Source organism: Sapajus apella, unplaced genomic scaffold (assembly GCF_009761245.1).
Source record: "Sapajus apella isolate SASKATOON/1434 unplaced genomic scaffold, GSC_monkey_1.0 scaffold117, whole genome shotgun sequence".
NCBI classification, from domain to species: Eukaryota; Metazoa; Chordata; class Mammalia; order Primates; family Cebidae; genus Sapajus; species Sapajus apella.
In genome coordinates, this window is record NW_022437057.1 from 1,871,262 (window position 1) to 1,890,283 (window position 19,022).

General features: G+C 48.9%; 1 protein-coding gene across 2 annotated transcripts in view; it reads right to left on the reverse strand.

Annotated features, from left to right (window-relative positions):
* SH3PXD2B (SH3 and PX domains 2B) overlaps positions 1–19,022 on the reverse strand; it is a 115,634-nt gene that overhangs the window by 72,059 nt on the left and 24,553 nt on the right. For both annotated transcript variants that reach the window (XM_032260354.1, XM_032260353.1), the window contains exon 2: positions 8,281–8,361. In XM_032260354.1, coding sequence (XP_032116245.1) covers positions 8,281–8,361 — 81 coding nt within the window. The remainder of the gene's footprint in view (positions 1–8,280; positions 8,362–19,022) is intronic.

Here is a 19,022-nt window from a genome sequence, read left to right on the forward strand (position 1 = left end):
CGGCCAGGCAAGGCTTCCTGGCCAGGCAAGGCCTGCCTAGGGAGTGAAAACTCTTCGATTCTGCCATCCCTAGACCTGTCCTCAGAAAAGCTGGAAGAAAACACTCTCTTCTTTGGCCTCTGCGGTGGAGCATGGGGGCTTCTGAGCAGACAGTCCTATAAAGCACATTTGGGGCTGTCAAACTCCCAAGAGGGTGGGGGTAGAAGGACCAGGATCTTAGAAGGGGACAGGTCAAGGCCGGGTGCGTGGTTCATGCCTGTAATCCCAGCACTTTGGGAGGCTGAGGCGGGTGTGATTGCTTGAGGTCAGGAGTTCAATACTAGCCTGACCAACATGGCAAAACCCCATCTCTACTAAAAATACAAAAATTAGCTGGATGTGGTGGTTTGTGCCTATAATCCCATCTACTCGGGAGGCTGAGGTGGGGGAATTGTTTGAACCTGGGAGGCAGAGGTTGCAGTGAGCTGAGATTGTGCCACTGCACTTCACAAAAAGGAAAAAAAAAGAAGGGAACAGGTCAGTCCTATCAGTGTAAACCGGAATCAAGTGGTTTTTGCTGCATGACTTGGGACAGTTTCCGGAGAGACAAAGGCATATCTGGAGGTGCAGCCTCCACCTGATTTGATGCATCTAAGAAGTGCTCGAGCTGCAAGCCCCTGTGCCTATCAGCAACCCTGCAGCACAGCGTGCAGAGCAGGAGAGGAGCCGGAAAGGCTTCTCTGGATCCCTGCAGCATGAACTTCCCAGTACGGAGTATTTCTTCTTACAGATGTGGCTGGCACTTCTCCCAAGGGCTCCCAAACGGGCAGAGTCACTCAGCTGGCTCTGTGCCCCCTGCCAATGTCAGAGTTCTGGAAGATGCCTAGCTAAGGTTCCCGCTCTATCACACCTCTGCACCTTCGCATATGAGGCGTCCTCTGCATGCAATGCCCTCCCTGACAGAGGAGGGGCAACTTCTTATTCATTGTGAAGACCCTGCTCGGATGTCACCTCCTCCAGGAAGCGAGCCCTGCCTGAGCTCCCTGGCTAGGAGGGAGGTCCCTTTCTGAGCACCTGGGTTTATTTCTATCTGAAATAACATGTGCTTATTCCCACAACACTGGAGTCTTATGGAAAGCAGAGATCCATCTGGGTCCCTTATGGCAGCTCGAGGTCTGGGTCAGCAATGTTTAACTGTGCGTTCAGTGAGGGAAGTCCTGGCTCCAGTGATGGCCATGACTCTTGGCCTAGGTGACACAATGAACCAGTGGGGAAACTCAGAAGGCAAAGATTGCACAGCACAGTGTAAAGTGCACCCCTTACTGGTCTGAGATCTGTTTGCAATGTGCTCATGTTTTGATCAGAACTGGCCTCTGTGGGATAGATACTGCCTGTATCTTAGAGGGAGGAGCCAAGTGGGCCTTAAGAAGGGTCAGCGGTGGGCAGGACTCTATGTGGGCAAGTCTATCTTTGAATAGACAGATTCAGAGATAATCTGGGAGCCCAAGGAGGCAGGGAGGTTTGAAGCGCAAGTTTCAGATCCAGCCATACCTGGGCTTGAATCCGGGCCATGTTGCTTTCCGGGCATGTGACTCTGCCTTTCTGAGCTTCAGCTTCCTCATCTGCGAAATGGATACAATACTGACCTCATGCTCGTGAGGACTGAAGGAGATGGCATATAAGATGAGCATCTGGCACCTTCCAGTTAATGACTGCTGATATTGTTACTATGTGGCTCAACCCAGCCACATTTCTGCTAGGCACTGCCCTCAGCTCTGTGAGCACTCCCATCGTCCCCAGTACTCTGCTTCGTTGCCAGCCTCCTCTGTTACACTCTGATGGACTCTCCAGGGTAGGCCCAAGTTAGGGCAGAAATGGGGGCTCAGAGAGGCTGGGTGACCTTCCCATGGTGGCACAGCTGGTAAGACAGAGTGAAGAATACCTGATACCAGGTATTCTTATTTCAAGCCCAGGGCTCTATCCCATCTCTGCACCCTCAGGTGAATGAGATGCATGGTCAGAGGTCAAATAATAGCACCAGGCAAGACTATCAGGCCTTTCTAAGGTAAGCAAGTCAGGAAACCAAGTTGGAAGGCGAATCTTCACAAAGGGGAACTTCCAGCCAGGCGTGGTAGTTCAGGCCTATAATCCCAGCACTTTGGGAGGCTGAGGGGTGTGGGTGGCTTGAGTCCAGCAGTTTGAGACCAGTCTGGGTAACAAAGCAAGACTCCATCTCTACAAAATATTTTAAAAAATTAGTTAGGCGTGGTGGCACATGCCTGTGGTCTCAGCTACTCGGGAGGCTAAGGTGGGAGGATCACTTGAACCTAGGAGTTTGAGCCTGCAAAAAGGTGTGATGGCACCACTGCGCTCCAGCCTGAGTGACAAAGTGAAACCCTGTCTCTGTTTTTCGTTTTTTTTTTTTTTAAATGACCTTTTCACTGGTGACTGTGAGACTGAGTCTCTCTCTCAGCTCAATGCAGCCTCAACCTGCCAGCCTCAAGGGATCCTCCCACCTCAGCCTCCCGAGCAGCTAGGACTACAGGTGCGCACCATCACACCTAGCTAATTTCTAAATTTTTTGTAGAGATAGGATCCTGTTTTGTTGGCCAGGCTGGTCTTAAATTTCTGGGCTTAAGTCATCTGTCTGCCTCAGTCTCCCAAAGCGGTGGGGCTGCAGGTGTGAACCGTTGCACTCAGTGACTGTGAGTTTCTTTTCCCACAGGGAGCCTGGGTCATGCCCCAACTCCTGAGTGGCCCCTCTGCAGACTGTTTTCTCTGCCTGAATGTCCTGTCCCCATTGGAGGGGGCATATTGTTTTCTGTCACCTACAGGGTATTTCCATGATGTCCTCCAAGGAATCTACCACTGCTCTTAGTCTCCATGCATTGGCAGGACACTGATTCCACTGTTAGTCCCCAGGCTGGTCCTGAATAGGCTGGTCATGTGACCCAAAATGAACCAATGAGACTTTTTCTTCAACTGTTGGGTGTTCTCTCTTTCCCTGAAGTCACTGTGCTGATCTGTGGGATGCAGCCTGGAGCTGTGGCTGCCACCAGACTGGACACCACATGGCCTGGGCACAAAGAAAGCCAAGAAGTGAAGAAAGCCAAGTCCTCATTGACAGTGTGGCCCCTAGATCCAGCCACACCTGAAGCCAATCTCCTTAGACTTCTCAGTTACATTCAGCTAATCAATGCTCTGTTTGAATAATCCGTCTTGACTGGGCTTGTGTCATTTGTACCTAAAAGAGTTCTGATGAAAACAAGATCTCATGGCCAGCAAGGGGCATGAGATCAGCATGTAACAATATCAGCAGTCATTAACTGGAAGGTGCCAGATGCTCATCTTATATGCCATCTCCTTCAGTCCTCACGAGCATGAGGTCAGTATTGTATCCATTTCGCAGATGAGGAAACTGAAGCTCAGAAAGGCAGAGTCACATGCCCGGAAAGCAGCATGGCCCGGATTCAAGCCCAGGTATGGCTGGATCTGAAACTTGCGCTTCAAACTTCCCTGCCTCCTTGGGCTCCCAAAGCCTAGCCCTCTTTAATCTGAAAGCCCAGGATCTTCAGCACTCTATTGACTGGTATCGTCTCCTCCTTTAATCTTAATACCAAGTCCTGGCAGCACCCATGCCCATCAATAATCCTAGGAGCTGACATCTGCTTGGTGCTCGACAGCCTACAAACTGCTCTGGCACTCACCATCCCTTTTTAAAAACCCTAAAATATACTTAACATATCATAAAAGTCACCCTTTTAAAGTGTACAATGCAGTGATTTTCAGTATATTCATAAGGTTATGCCTCCGTGACCACTAAACAATTCTAGAACATCTTTATCACCCCTAAAAGATACCCAGTACCCATTACCAGTACCTCCCCATTTTCCCCTAGCATCTGGCAACCAGGAACCTGCTTTCTGTCTATGAATTTGCCTCTTCTGGACACAGATGATAATTTTAACTCATAAGAACCTTGTGAAGTAGCCACTACAGAGAGGAGCCCCAGCCAGCAGAGCAGCTAAAAGTGTGGATACTGGGGTCGATTGCCCAGTTTCCAATCTGAACTCTGAGGCTCACTAGCTGTGTGACTTCAGGCAAGTGACTTAACCTCTCTGAGCCTGGGTTTCTTCATTTGTGTAACTGGATAAGCTTGTCTGGAGGACTGAATGAGTCACTACATCTAGATGTTTAGCAGGATGGGGCCCACATTCAGTGCTCCAGAAATGCCAGCTGTTTCTATTGTTATCAACCCATGTCACCAATGAGGGCTCTTGGGCACAGAGGGGTTAACGGGTGTTCCCAAGGCCACACAGCTGGTGGGTGGCTGGGCCCCAGGTCTCCTGACTGAGTCCTCTGCTTTTTCCATTACGCCGCACTGGCCTTGCTGCTCCTCCACCAAGGCTTGGCTCTCCCCACCCTGTTTGGGCCAAGTTACTTCTGAAAAAACCAAGGCTGCTTGCCAGACAGGAGGGAGGGGAGGGTGGAATCATGAAATCATCTAACTCCAGGGTGTTGCGGGCCGGCGAGGGCTGGTGTGATCCTGTGCTAACCTCTTCCAGCTTTCCCCGCTGGGGTGTGTGGGGGAGGAGGAGGCCAGTTCCAGGATGCTTCCAAGGATGAGCAGGACCCTCTGGAATTCCATGACTTTCCCACTGCAGCCCCCCATCTGTGACTCTGGAGCAGCCCTGCCTTAGACAACTTTGTTACAGGAGGGAAGGCTGATGCGGCCACCCTCCAGTTATTACCCATTATGCTAAGCATGGAGGAGAGCCTTAAAGTTCTGGTAGAATTAGGAAAGTTGAGTCAGAACAGGAGAGTGGAAGGAGCATTGGCTTTGGGCCAGGAAGACCCGTGATCAAACCCTGGCTCAAGTATTCCCAAAGGATATCAGCTTGGGCAAGTCACACCCGTGCAGAGGACAGCTGACAACATGCTTACTGAGCCAGGCGCGTCCTGCTTAACTGGCACGAAAATGCATGAGGAAGGCACTTTCATTTCTACTATGCAGATGAGGAGGCTGAGGCTCAGAAACATACAGAGGTGGCCCCAAGCAGAGCCCTAAACAGGCAAAGCTGAGATTTGCATCCAGGTCTGTTTGACTGAAAGCCAAGGTCTTAAGCCTTAGGCTATGCTGGAATAGGAAACTCACAGAACCCAGTCCACCTTGCACCGAGCCTGGTCCACAGGCCTCGACATGTCAGCGATGAACAACATTTACATAAGCAGTTCTAGGGCCCCCTTCCCATGCAGCTTCTCATCAGATCTTTTCCAGATGACTCCACATCCCCACCTCCCCGGCAACAGCTGACAGGCTCGGCAGTGAACTATGATCCAGGACGCTTGGGACAGTCAGATTCTCCCTGCTGGAGACTGGAATCAGCATCCAGAAACGCTAGTGCTTTGACAACAGGGAAGATCACTGCAACTTAGGATGGAAGGTGCTCACTGGCAGATGCTCCTGGGGGATGTAGGCAAGTGGGCAACTGGAGGAAGTAGTCCAGAACAGGCTTGATGGGAGATCCTGAGGCCACAAGGACAGATGGCCCGGGAACTGCCAGCTGGTTCCTGGCCCTTGCAAGGCTGGCTGCATTTTCTGCTCTGAGTTTCAGGGAACACGCCTGCCTCTTCCCATATGTCCAACCCCACCCCTCTCTTTGTGCCTAAGCTAGCTTAGTGGGCTTTGCTCTGTGGATGTAAATAATTCCTAGGATAACAATCATGTGTCATTGTTTCCTACCTTCTCTTCTGCTCCTTGGAGGTGTCAGGCACGCAAGAGGCCTGAAAGCAAAATACAGGTAGCCCTCCCTATCTAGACCCTCACTGCAGGAAAAGTCAGTCCAGCAACTTGCAAAAATGTTTACCCAATACTCACTCTTTGAAGATCTACTATAATAAATCTGCATAAATCACCATAGATCTAGGTAAAGAATGTGGAGGGTCCTCCATTTGTATCTCATTCAAATCACCACTGTGACCCTCCCTTCCTCTGCCCCGGGGCTTTAGATCTTTCTTCGCCTGCCCCAGGTTCGCTCCTGTCAAGTTCACTTTAGATGGTATCTTGGCATCTTTAACATAGAGCTGCTTTGTTTATTTACATTCTGTTTGCTGCAGAGCAGAAGCAAAAATATAATTTGTTTATAATTCTGTTTGATATTATTGCATACTGAACACAAAACATCACTGATGAGTTCATTACATTTTAAATAATTGGGTAACTGGTGTCTCACTTGCTTTATATTATGCAATGAGTCTTGGCAGTTTGTTATGTAGGCGTTTTGGGAAACCAGTTAGGAACACATTATTTCCCCTCCCCCTACAAAATAATGAAATACAAGCTCTGAAAATTCTCTATTCCACACTGTCAGGAGCAGATTAGGTCGGAATAATGAAGGATGCCAACCTTCTGAGAGAACCTGTGAGGCGAAAAGACAGGATGATGTACAAAGGGCACAGGCGGCCAGAAGTGTCAACTTCACCTCTGATCACAGCAGTTTGTGAAACTACATCTCTCTGAGTCTCAGTCTCCACCCTTATTGACTTCTGGGGTGGAGCAGGGACTGCGGCAAGCCCATTGGCTGGCACATTTCTCACTCATGTTGATTGGCATTGAGTTGAGCCTATGACACACAATAATGTGTTTGCTGGGACTTCTGACAAGTGACTTTGACCCTTTCCTGGTGAGTGTGAGCCCAGAGCTGCTGTATCATTGCGCAATCATGTGGGATTCGAGGATAAAGCCAACACCATGGATGTTAGGAATTGAAATAAGAGGAAGAAGCCAGATTAGGTGACACCACAAAAACCTTGGATTAAGATGTGCCTGAAGCCTGGGAGACTTATTCTCCTAGGACGTTCAGTTCCACCTGCCAAAAAACCTCCTGTTTACTTCAATGGGCTTGAGTTGGGTTTCTGTCACTTGTAACAGAACCATTCTGCCTGAAAAGAAGCTTGTCATCTCAGGATGGAGAGGCGTGTTGGTCTGAGAGGTGACACGGCCCTTCACCAGGAGGCTGGGAGAAGACACATGTTCAGAAAGCCAGGCAAGTTCCCAACGCCTCCGGAGGGCTTTCTAAAGAACTCCATTATATGCTACCAGGAGGAACCATGAGTACTTCTCACACTTGCTGTGTTACTTGCTGTTAGTGACGTCAAGAAAAAACTACTGACCCATCGGTTAGACTTGTTTTACCCTAGTAGGGATGGGCTTATACCAAGCTGTTCACCTTCTGCCTGGCTCCCTTAAAGCCTGGTGGTGTATATGGTGTTCATTCGTTCATTCATTCATTCATTCACCAAACACTGACTGGACACATGCTGTGTGTTAGGCCTTGAATAAATTATTAAGGACACAGAGGAAGAGAAAGATGTGGTTACGATAAGTCATAGTCTAGGCGAGGAGACAGACAAGCGGACAGCTTCAATACAGCGAGACGCACAGAGCTGTAGGAGACAGAACGGGTGGCCCTCACTGGCCAGAGAACAAAGTCAGGGAAGGCTTCCCAGGGGGTAAGAGTCCTGAAGGGCAGTAAGGGTTACCTGAACCATGAGTGAGCCAGGAAGGCACAGGAGCGCGTAGGGAGGGCAAAGCCCTGCGGGGAGAAGCCAAGGTGAAGCAGGAGATTCAGGTCTGTCTTCAGAGCTGAACAATCCCGAAAGTATAGATGCATTCAACAAACCCAGCTCACCAGCAAACACGATTATCATTCAAAACTTAAGTTCAAACGCTGCATGCCAAAGCCATTTGGAAATGATTTCCAGATTCCCCTCCATTCTGGAGCAGTCAACAGGTACGTTTTCTCTTTTGGGGGAAATATGAAATATCAAAGCATAAAGCAACAAAGCACATTATTTGTGTCCCAAAAGTAATGGATGTCATTTTCTTTCTTTTTTTTTGAGACAGGGTTTTGTTCTTGTTGCCCAGACTGGAGTGCAATGGCATGATCTCAGCTCACTGCAACCTTTGCCTCCCAGGTTCAAGTGATTCTCCTGCCTCAGCCTCCCTAGTAGCTGGGATTACAGGCATGCACTACCACGCTTGGCTAATTTTGTATTTTTAGTGGAAATGGCATTTCACCATGTTGGCCAGACTGGTCTAGAACTCCTAAGCTCAAGTGATCCACCCATCTTGGCTTCCCAAAGTGCTGGGATTATAGGCATGAACCACAGCGCCCGGCCATGGATGTCATTTTTAAGTCTGGGAAATAAAAAAATTCTGGACTCTAAAGCTGTAGAAGAACATATGTCCAATTAAACTCTTTCCCACCATGCAGCTCACCAGAGACTTCAAATCCTTACCTGGAGGTCAAAGAACTTGCTGTAGCGCCGGTAAATGGCCTCAGTGGAGCCACTGGACCACGTGACCCGGATGATGTAGACCTGCGGGAGCAACAGAGGAGATAGGTGTAAACATCAAGGCAGCCTCCCACTCTTGGGAACCAGGGGGAGCACAAGACTCAGAGTCAGAAAGATGTGGGTTTCAGCCTTAGATCTGCCAGTGACTGGCTGGACAAGTTGCTTGCTGTAAGCCTCAACTCCCTCCTCGATAAAATGTGTATAATAACCCCCAACAGAGTTGTGCAAAGGATGAATGACAAGAAGTATGGGGATGCAATGGCACCGTGTCAGCTCGGGAGAAGCTACCATTTTCAGCACTGCCAGGATTTCTCACTACCAGGTCAATTCAGCAAGTCACAGGCTGGCTATCTTGCCAGTCATTCCTAAAACCTTGACTTTCATCAGGAGATGTCACAAAGACGTGCAGCTCTTGGCCATCTTATATTTTCCACAGGCCAGTCCATCATGCTGTCTCCACCAACGAGGACCTGGGCCAAGTTATTTTTTCCCCGAGTCCCAGTTTCTCTTGTGAATGGGGCTAACAGCACCTGCTTCCTCTGCCTCCCAGGATAGATGTGGGGCGCTGATGAAATTAAGGACAAAGGACCATTTTATAAACCATTGGGCTGCACTTCCACTCTTTGTCACACGTCACAGCACACACAGAAAACAAGACACTGATAACAAATCCGGGCAAACTGAGGTGACTATTAGAGGTCAGGGGTGCCTGGCTGGGGCCTTCGGTGGCCCTGGACACACCAGGTGGACATCTAAGAGCTAAGGGGTCAGCATACCTATGACCCATTTCCTGGGCTGCATAACTATCTGTTGCTATAGGGTAGTTGTGACAATTGAAATACATGCATATGTGAAAGCTGTTTGGAAACAGAAATGTCACAGAAATACAGGACACTCAGTGCTGTTAGAAGCCCTGGGGTTCGCAGGGAAGGTCCCTGTCCTCCACGAGCTGAGAGTTAGCAGGAGAGACAATGCATACATAAGAGAAGACGACTGACTCCTGGGATCCTCTTTCCCTACCTTCAGCTCACTCCCTTGGATACAGAGGGGATACATTCTCCGTTCATGGTGATTGGTTGTAGGGAGAAAATGTGACTTGAGCTGGGCCAATCAGAGCTAGTAGGAGTCCGACCTGGGACTTTTTTTTTTTTTTTTTGGAGATGGAGTCTTGCTCCAGGCCAGGCTGGAGTCCAGTGGGATGATCTCGGCTCACTGCAACCTCCGCCTCCTGGGTTCAAGAGATTCTCGTGCTTCAGCCTCCCAAGTAGCTAGGATTACAGGTGAGTGCCACCATGCTCAGCAAATTTTTATATTTTTAGTAGAGACCAGGTTTTGCCATGTTGGTCAGGCTAGTCTCGAACTCCTGACCTCAATGATCTCCCTGCCTCAGCATCCCAAAGTGCTGGGATTACAGGAGTGAGCCCCCAGCCCGCCCTGGGACTTTTGTTCCAACTCTCAAGAAAACCAAGCTTTCCTCCTGAGATTGCCAGGCTGTCAGGATGTGGAGCTGCTGGGGGCCACCTATTCTCACTGAGGGGTGCAGGGGAGCCTGCCTGAGAAAGGAGCCACCATCCCAATGACACAGTCTAAGCTTAACATCCAGCTCTGCCTGAAGCTAAATTTATTCCTGGACTGTACAGTTTCCTGGGCCAATAATTACATCTTGGGCCACATCCACTCTCTTGAACAAGTTTTGCAGCCAGTTCAAGTTGGGTTTCTGACCCACGAAATCCAGTCCAGGTTGATACAGGAAGGGGGCAGGAGAGAGATTTCTGAAGCCTTGAGTCACCACAGTGTATCCTGATGGACATGTAGGATTTAGACAGCAGGGGAGGAAGGCAGTGGCTGCGGGTGGAGGGGAATGAGGGTGGAACAAAGACCAGCTCAGGGTGGAGTCACATTATACCTGGCAGCAGCCTCCACAGTGGTTTTAGCCAGAGTATCTTTTCAAATGAGTTCTCGGGAGAACATTCACATTCTAAACAGAAAAATATGGTGCAACTTTAGGGGCTGGGGCCAGACACCAGTGTGAACATCAAGGATTTACAGGGGAAGATTCTCCAGGTGAGAAGAGATGAAAAAATGTGAAGATAAAATCAGGACAAGATTGGAGGTAACCTTGAATGCCAAGCTAAGGAGCTCGCCAGGCATGGCCTCGTCAAGCTCAACATGGATTTTATTTCAAAACATAGCAGACAGGGGGAATCTTCTATTCTAGAGTCAAGAAGCTCTGGACTCATACAATTTCCTAACTCCTGGAGCCCCAGCTTTTTTATCTGTTCAAATGGGGTCATAAAGCATACAGAGTTGTGATTATCACAAGAGGCAAAACTCTGAGCACCTTGCCAGGGAAGGAGAAAACGTTCATGAAATCTCAGCACCTTGCTCTGAGAACGCCCAATGCCTACCCCAACCCTGCTCATAAAAACAGGGTACTTTGACACCAAGGACTTGGGCATCCAGCCTACTCTTCTTCCTTGTTTGTGCTCCCTGATCCTAGGTAACTGACAGAGCCAGGGAAGAGGGCAAGGCATCCTTTAGGAGGTAAGAGTCAGTTACCATCTCAGAAAGGCGACTTTGTGATGAAAAAAAATCCTGAACAGTCGTGGTGAGTTTCATTTAACAAGCAGCCTTCAGATCTGTTTCTTAGCTTTCCACCCTGCTTTATCAGGACTCCAGCATGGAGATTTTGAATGGTTTCCATTCATTCACTCATTCACTCTCCAACATCTATTAAGTACCTACTGCATGCCAGGCCCTCTGTTAGGTGCTGAGTTACAAGGGGGAGCAAGGCAGACTCAGACCCTGCCCTTGTTACGTGGAAAGACGGGCAATAAACCAGCAAACCTGCAAACTGCTGGGCAGGACCCCAAAGTCTGCATGAGGGAGGTAGGTGGGGGACCAGCTACTTAGATATGGGGGTCTTGGAAGGGAAGGCCTATCTGGGGAGGCAACCTTTGAACCGAGAACTGTGAAGGGTGAGGAGCTCGTTGAGAGCTGAGGAAAGGGTGTACAGGAAGAAGGAGAAGTGGGAAGGAAGATGAGGTGGCAGGAAAATGCTCGCCTGTGTGGGGAACAGAGACTATGACGGCTGACAGCTCTGCGGGAGGAAGGGGCTGAGGCGGGAGGAGGCAGCAGCTGATGATGGGGTTCACAGGCCACAGAGAAGTGTCTGGATTTCATTCTATTGAAGAGTCTGAAGGGGTGGGGGAGGCGTGAGACAGGATCCAGGGTTTACATGTTTAAAAATATCCACGCATATCCCTCCAGCTGCTGTGTGGAAATGGCTTAAAGGGGGGCAGGGACACCAGTAAGGCACCTTTTGCACCACTGACAGGAAGTTAGAGCTGGAGGGGACGACAGAATGCAGCTCATCAAAGGGCTGCCCCTTCCAGATGGGTAAACTAAGGCCCAGAAAGGGAAACTACCTTACCAATGGCCCCTGCCACCGGGGATGCTTAAGTAAGGTCTGAATGACTGTCAAGGACACTGTCAACAGGGATTAGAAAAACAAGGAAAAATTGTAAAAATTGTCAAAGAATTGATTTTTTTCTTAAAACCAACAAAAAGCACACTTCCATAAATGGAAAAAAAAAATCTGCTTACACAATTCATCCTTGATCTCTTGTTTACAATTTTTAAAGTTCTGAACGTACAGTACAAGGACTCTGCAGCAAGCCTAATTGGTTTATTGGAATCAGCCCCTGAACACAACGTGATGTCTGCATTTTTAGGCAGAGATCTAATTTTTTAATGAGAGTTGTCCTAGTGCAGAGCTTTGTCCCTGTCCTGGGTTTGGGGGCTGGTGAGACAGCACACACCCCGGGTCCCAGAGCCAACTCTGCTGCTAGAGAGACTCACAAGGCACTCACCTCTCCGGCCACACACCCTTCTCTCTAAAATGAGTACAGTGATATCCCTTGATGGGCAAGCCACAATAGCTAATGGAGATGGGGCCAATGCCTGGCACGCACTAGGGATGCAAGGTTAGCTTCCCCTTACAGCAGTCAGCCCATGTTCCTGCTTGTCCGGCACCTTTCCCCTCCTTTTGGTAACAAAATCCTGATTTCCCATGGAAAATCCCTCCTGTGGTCTTCATGATGGGAGTGGGCATGTCTCCCTCCCAGGCCCAGCCAACCACAGCCCTGCCAATGAACAAGTGATTCAGGGATGGGCACATGACTGATGAGACCCCATTCTGGGACTTTTGATGGCACTATTAGGGAAGAGACGCTTTTGCCTGCTCAATGGCTGCTGGGAGAACTCTACACCAGGAGTTTCCCATGGAAAGCACCTGTCACACAGAAGAAAGCAGTGCCAGAGGGAGAGAGGAGGGCTCAGACCCCGTGGTAGCATTTGAACCCCTGGTTCCAGCCTGAATCTGGGACATTTCCCAGATGCAAGCCAAAACAGTCCTTTTCTTGTTCACACCAATCTGAGTTAGTGTGTTACTTGCAACCAATGCAATCCTAACAGACTAGACCTTTACTTTATTACATCCCCAACCCAGGTAATACATAGCGGCTCGGGGCTAAGGAATTAAGGACTTCCTCACAGTAGTGTTATTCACAAGAGCCCAAAGATGGAAACAACCCAACTGTCCATTGATGGATGGATGCATAAAGAAAATGTGGTTTATAAATAAAATGGGGCCGGGCGTGGTGGCTCACGCCTGTAATCCCAGCACTTTGAGAGGCCGAGGCAGGCGGATCACCTGAGGTCAGGAGTTCGAGACCAGCCTGGTCAACATGGTGAAACCCCGTCTCTACTAAAAATACAAAAAATTAGCTGGGCATGGTGGCGTGTGCCTGTAATCCCAGCTACTCAGGAGGCTGAGGCAGGAGAATTGCCTGAACCCAGGAGGCGGAGGTTGCAGTGAGCCGAGACCACGCCATTGCACTCCAGCCTGGGTAACAAGGGCGAAACTCCGTCTCAAAAAAAATAAATAAATAAAAATAAATAAATAAATAAATAAAATGGGACATCATTCAGCTCTAAAAAGAAAATTCTGACACATGCTACCCTATAAAGGAACCTTGAGGATATTAGGCTATGTGAAATAAACCAATCACAGTAGAACAAATACGGTATGATTACAGGAGGTACCTGGAGTAGTCAAATTCATAGACACAGAAAAGAGAATGGTGGTTATCAGAATGGGGGGATTGGGGAGTTGTTATTTTTCATTTTTTTTGAGATGAGCTCTGTGATCATAGCTCACTGCAACCTCAAACTCCTGGACTCAAGTGATCCTCCCATCTCAGCCTCGCAAGTAGCTGGGACTACAGGCATGTGCCATCATGCCTGGTTAATTTCATTATTATTATTTTTTCTAGAGACAGGGTCTTGCTTTGTTGCCTAGGCTGGTATTGAACTCCTGGCTCAAGTGATCTTCCCGCCTCAGTCTCCCAAAGTACTGGGATTACAGGCATAAGCCACCACGCCTGGCTGGGAGTTGTCTAATGGGTGCAGAGTTTCAGTCTAGGGAGATAAAAAAAGTTCTGGTGATGGATGGTGGTGATGGTTGCCTAACAATGTGAGTGCACTTAATGGCAGTGAACTGTACGTTACAAAATGGATGAAGTGGTAAGTTTTACTTATATATTACCACAATATAAAACAAATTTTTTTTTTTTTTTAGACAGAGTCTTGCTCTGTTGTCAGGCTGGAGTGCAGTGGCGCGATCTCAGCTCACTGCAACCTCCGCCTCCCAGGTTCAAGCAATTCTCCTGTCTCAGCCTCCCTAGTAGCTGGGACTACAGGCGTGAGCCACCACGCCCAGCTGATTTTTGTATTTTTCAGTAGAAACAAGGTTTCACCATGTTGGCCAGGATGGTCTCGATCTCTTGACCTCATGATCCACCTGCCTCAGCCTCCCAAAGTGTTGGGATTACAGGTGTGAGCCACCGCTCCTGGCAAACAAACCATTTTTTAAAGCAGGTTTCCTGCAGAGATTTACATACTGCATGTCAAGTGCCCTAGAAATGACACTAAAACTTTCTCCACAGTACAGCCTTCAAAACATGAGCTTCACATCTGAGAAACAACTTATATGCAGAATACATTTCTTGAAGTCTTGGTTGTAAGGAAACAACCAATGGAATTACAATATGGACAAAAGACTTGAACAGACACTTAATCCAAGAGGACATATGGATGGCAAGGAAGCACATGAAATATGGTCACTGTCAATAGCCAGGGAAAGTGAAACCAGGAGGAGATGCCACTACTCATCTATCAGAATGGCTAAGATTAAAAAATACCGACAGTAACAAGCACTGATGAAAATGTGTGGCAACTGGACCCCTCCTGCATTGCTGGTGGAGAAGCAAAATGCCACAGCCACTGTGGGAAGATCCTCAGTGGGTGCTGAGCCACTGGGTAAAAGGCTGTTGAATAGGATACTCACACGGTGTCAAAGTATAACCCCATGATTACTTTCCCAGCCAGGGGCAAAATGTGTAACTCTGTACAACTGTAACCAGGTGACCAAACCTAGCATCACTGACAGAGGGACAATCAGTTACTGTGTGGTCCTACAGGTGATGCGACATGAAGTATACACAATCTGCTGTTGGTACTGTTGCCAAAAATGTTTACCCTGAACTGAAGCTCTTGACTTAGGTTCTAATTTACAAGAAATATAGGAGATAGAGGAACAAGATGAATGACATCATAAGGAAGCAGGCAGATCTGGAATGGGGAATGTTCTACAAGTCAACCAGCAGGGCACAGCTCAGATGCTACTGCCTCCAGAAAGCCCTCTCTGACTGCTCCCTGCCCACCAGTATGACGTCGGGTACCCCTTCTGTAAGTCTCCTTAGCACCCACTTTCCCATCACAAAGCCAATAACAATTACACTTTACTGAAATTGCCCAAGTGTTTGATTTCCTGCTGGGTTGTAAGTTTCACGTGAGCAAGGACCTGGCCTGTCTTGTTAACGGACTGCTATATACCCACCACTGGGCAGGGTGGAAAAATCTATGCTTCGTGAATAAATTGGGAAGAAAATGAGATGCCAGAAGGCCAAGCTCACAGAGGGGAGTGCCTCTCCTTGGCAGGCCTTTGGTCTGTAGAAAGGGACCCTGGCCCTGTTGCTGGGGTGGTCCTGCCTCCTTGCTTTTTCTCTCTACCCCCTGTGCTGCATCACCACAATCGGCAAACACCCCGCCCTTCGGGAGCAGCATGTTCTGGGCAGCAGCTGGGACTCCTTCCCTCTGCTCAAGGAACAGGGAAGCACAGAAACCACAACTGGAGTTAGAGGGTCATGGAGGTTTCCTTCTGTTTCCAGACAGGTCTTGAGCCGGAATCATGCACCCTCTAAATTTCTTCTTACACAATCTCAGTAGCAGGGCCTGTGTGACTTAACCAAGTCCAGACTCTCCAACCTGATTGCAAACCCAGTTTCACCAGGACCAGAAGTCCTGGGTTTCCTCACTTCCTCTAAGTCAGTGAGAAGCTGAACTGGTGGAGAAGGGACGGTGGGGGGCATTGGGGTGGGGTATGCTGAGCCATGGCCAGGATCCTTTTGCAGAGGTGGGTAGATGGCGGAGCTTGGTCTCTCCCAAATCCCTGAGCCAGCAGCCCAGGCTAACACTTCCCATGTTTTCCTAGCAAGGGACAGAGGCTCAGAAATATGGTGCCTACCGTTGCACAGCTATGGCATGCAGAGCAGGGACTCCAACATAGATCACCTCTAATCCTGCCATGCTGTGCCCCGGCTTGGCTGCAGCTGGAGCGTGGGCCAGCAGGGAGATGTCTGCTCACCCTCCTAACTGTCCAAGTGACCAGAACATCCTCCTAGTGTCCTGGGAGGTTGGGGAGTTCTAGGGTTACGACGACCTGGATTTACATCCTGATTCCTTCTCAACTAGCTTTGTGCACTTGGGAAAGTGTCTTAACCCCCATGATTCAGTTTCCTCATGTAGCAGCATCATTGTGAGCACAAGGTCACAAAACTGAGGGAGCCCTTATCCCTGCTCCTTCTCCCTACAAATGAACTTCCCACAGCCTGTCCCATCTCTCTCCATCCCACATCCATCTACCTGGGCTCTGCCTTCTCCACCTGTCCTCTGTTCTCTGGGTCCCACAGGGGTGCAGGGGGATGGCCCCCATAGTCCTGGGAATGCAGTCCCACCTTGCCTGAGGCTGTGGCACAGGTTTCCTAGCTGCCGGATCCGTATGGGTGCCTGTGGGGAAGGCCCTGACACCCCCATCCCACCCAGGGCCTTAGTCTGAATGGAAGGGAGCCATTATCTGGCCGAAATGCTAACTGCCACACACCGAGAGGCTGATTGGTGCCCAGGTTTCATCTTCCCTGGCTTTCTTCCTCCACTTAAGGTTGAGAACTGTCCCAGGGGGTCCCAAGTCAGCCTGACCTTGCCAGGAGCTGCCATTGGGAGGAAGAGTGACATTGCTCATAGATAATGTTAGGTGTTTTGTGGCCTGAGCCAGAATAACCCCCTTCCTCTGAGGACCAACCCATCCAGGGCCTCCAAAAGCCACTTTTCTTAAACTTGGATCACTTTGAAAAGGCAGGAAAGAAAATCACACCCCCTGGTCAATGCCCCACTTGAGAAGTAACCACCTGTTCTTTTTTTTTTTTTTCTTGTCTTTTTTGAGATGGAGTCTCACTCTCACTCAGGTTGAAGTGGAGTGGTGTGATCTTGACTCAAAGCAACCTCCACCTCCGGGGTTCAAGTGATTCTCTTTCGGAGTAGCTGGGATTACAGGCATCCACCACCCCGCCCGGCAAATTTTTGTATTTTTAGTAGAGACAGGGTTTCACCATCTTGGCCAGGTTGGTCTCCAACTCCTGGTCTCAGGTGATCCACCCACCTCCGTCTCACAAACTGCTAGGGTTACAGGCGTGAGCTACCGTGCCCAGCTGTAACCACCTGTTCAGCCTGACCCCCATGGCCACAGCTGATTGGCCCATGGTCACAGTCACGTGATCAAAGCCTGGCCAATCAGGTTCTTCTTTCTCAGGAATCTGGGATGAGCCCTGAGCATGCCAGCTCCACCCAGAAGAGCTGCAACCTGGAGCCATGCTCCAAACATTAGGTCTGCAGAGAGGACAAATGAAGGAGAGGTTCGGGGAGAAGAGCCACGGAGAGATCCTGGCTTGGCTTTGGGCAGCACTCCAGTTCCTGCTTCCCAGGCCTGCCCACCCACCGGAGGCTTCTATGACTCACAACAGGGGCCTGGGCCTTCCAGCTAATTCCCCTTTTGGCATGATGAGAGTTTTTGTGCAACTAAAACAATTCCATCAATTACAGGGGAAAAGTTCAGACATTATCTTAGGTAAAAAGAACAAGCAAAAACAATGTAATCTCAATCTCGAAAAAATTCTATAATGATATCGACTGTATATAAATGTGTGTGGGTGTTTATATACGCAGATAGCCATTGCACACACACAAACACAGCTGATGCTCATTGTTCGAGGTAAGTCACTGGAAAGTCACTGAGAACACTGATTTAGCAAATACCCCAGGAGAAATACAGGGTTAGGGTCTTTCGAGCCTATGTTTTGTTTTTGTCAGGTAATCAATACGTAACTTTGTTGCACGTGTATTTCGGTTTAAAGATACTTTATTTAGGCTGGGCACTGTGGCTGGTAATTCTAGATTATGCCTATAGTCCTAGCACTTTGGGACTCCGAGATGGGAGGGTCACCTGAGGTTGGGGTTTCGAGACCAGCCTGGCCAACATGGTGAAGCCCCATTCTCTACTAAAAATACAAAAATTAGCCAGGTGTGGTGGTGGGCACCTGCAATCCCAGCCACTCGAGAGGTTGAGGCAGGAGAATCGCTTGAACCAGGAGGCGGAGGTTGTAGTGAGCCGAGATCCCGCTATTACACTTCAGCCTGGGTGACAGAGTGAGACTCTGTCTCAAAACAAAAACAAAAACAAAAACAAGCTTATTTAATATGCATGGTTAATTCATCAACATTGAACTCGCAGTCAGTAGCACTACAACTTGTGCCTGAAGGAAGCTTCTCCATAGGCACATCACAGCCATCTTGCGTTTAGCATCACCAGACAGCATGTCAGCACTACATTTGTGGGCCATACTAAACAGCAAAATCAACAAAAAGCGCAAAAATGTACAAATGCAGCATTAAGTACACTAGGGCAAGGATTATTATTCAGAGTATGGGAGCTGAAATGAGGGGGGAAGAGTCCCTCATTCAGCCTCAGCTGGGAACGCGCATGTTGGGTGACTCAAATTCTTCACCACTCTGCACGTGTCCACATCTGAAAATGTCCACAAAAGTGCTTCAAGTATTGCTTTTGGGTTACAAATAAATTTTAGCAAGTGGGCAGATCCACAAACATGGAATCCATGAATAATGAGGATTGACTAGCTGGGTGGGGTGGCTCACGCCTAGTGAGTGGGATTCCAGCACTTTGGGAGGCCGAGGCGGGCGGATCACCTGTGTCAGGGGTTCAAGACCAGCCTGGCCAACATGGTGAAACCCCATCTCTCCTAATAACACAAAAATTAGCCAGGCATGGTGGCGCACGCCTGTAATCTCAGCTATTTGGGAGGCTGAGGCAGAAGAATCACTTAAATCTGGGAGGCGGAGGTTGCAGTGAGCCGAGATCATGCCATTGCACTCCAGCCTGGGCAACAAGAGTGAAACTCCGTCTCAAAAAAAAAAAAAAAAAAAAAAAGGGG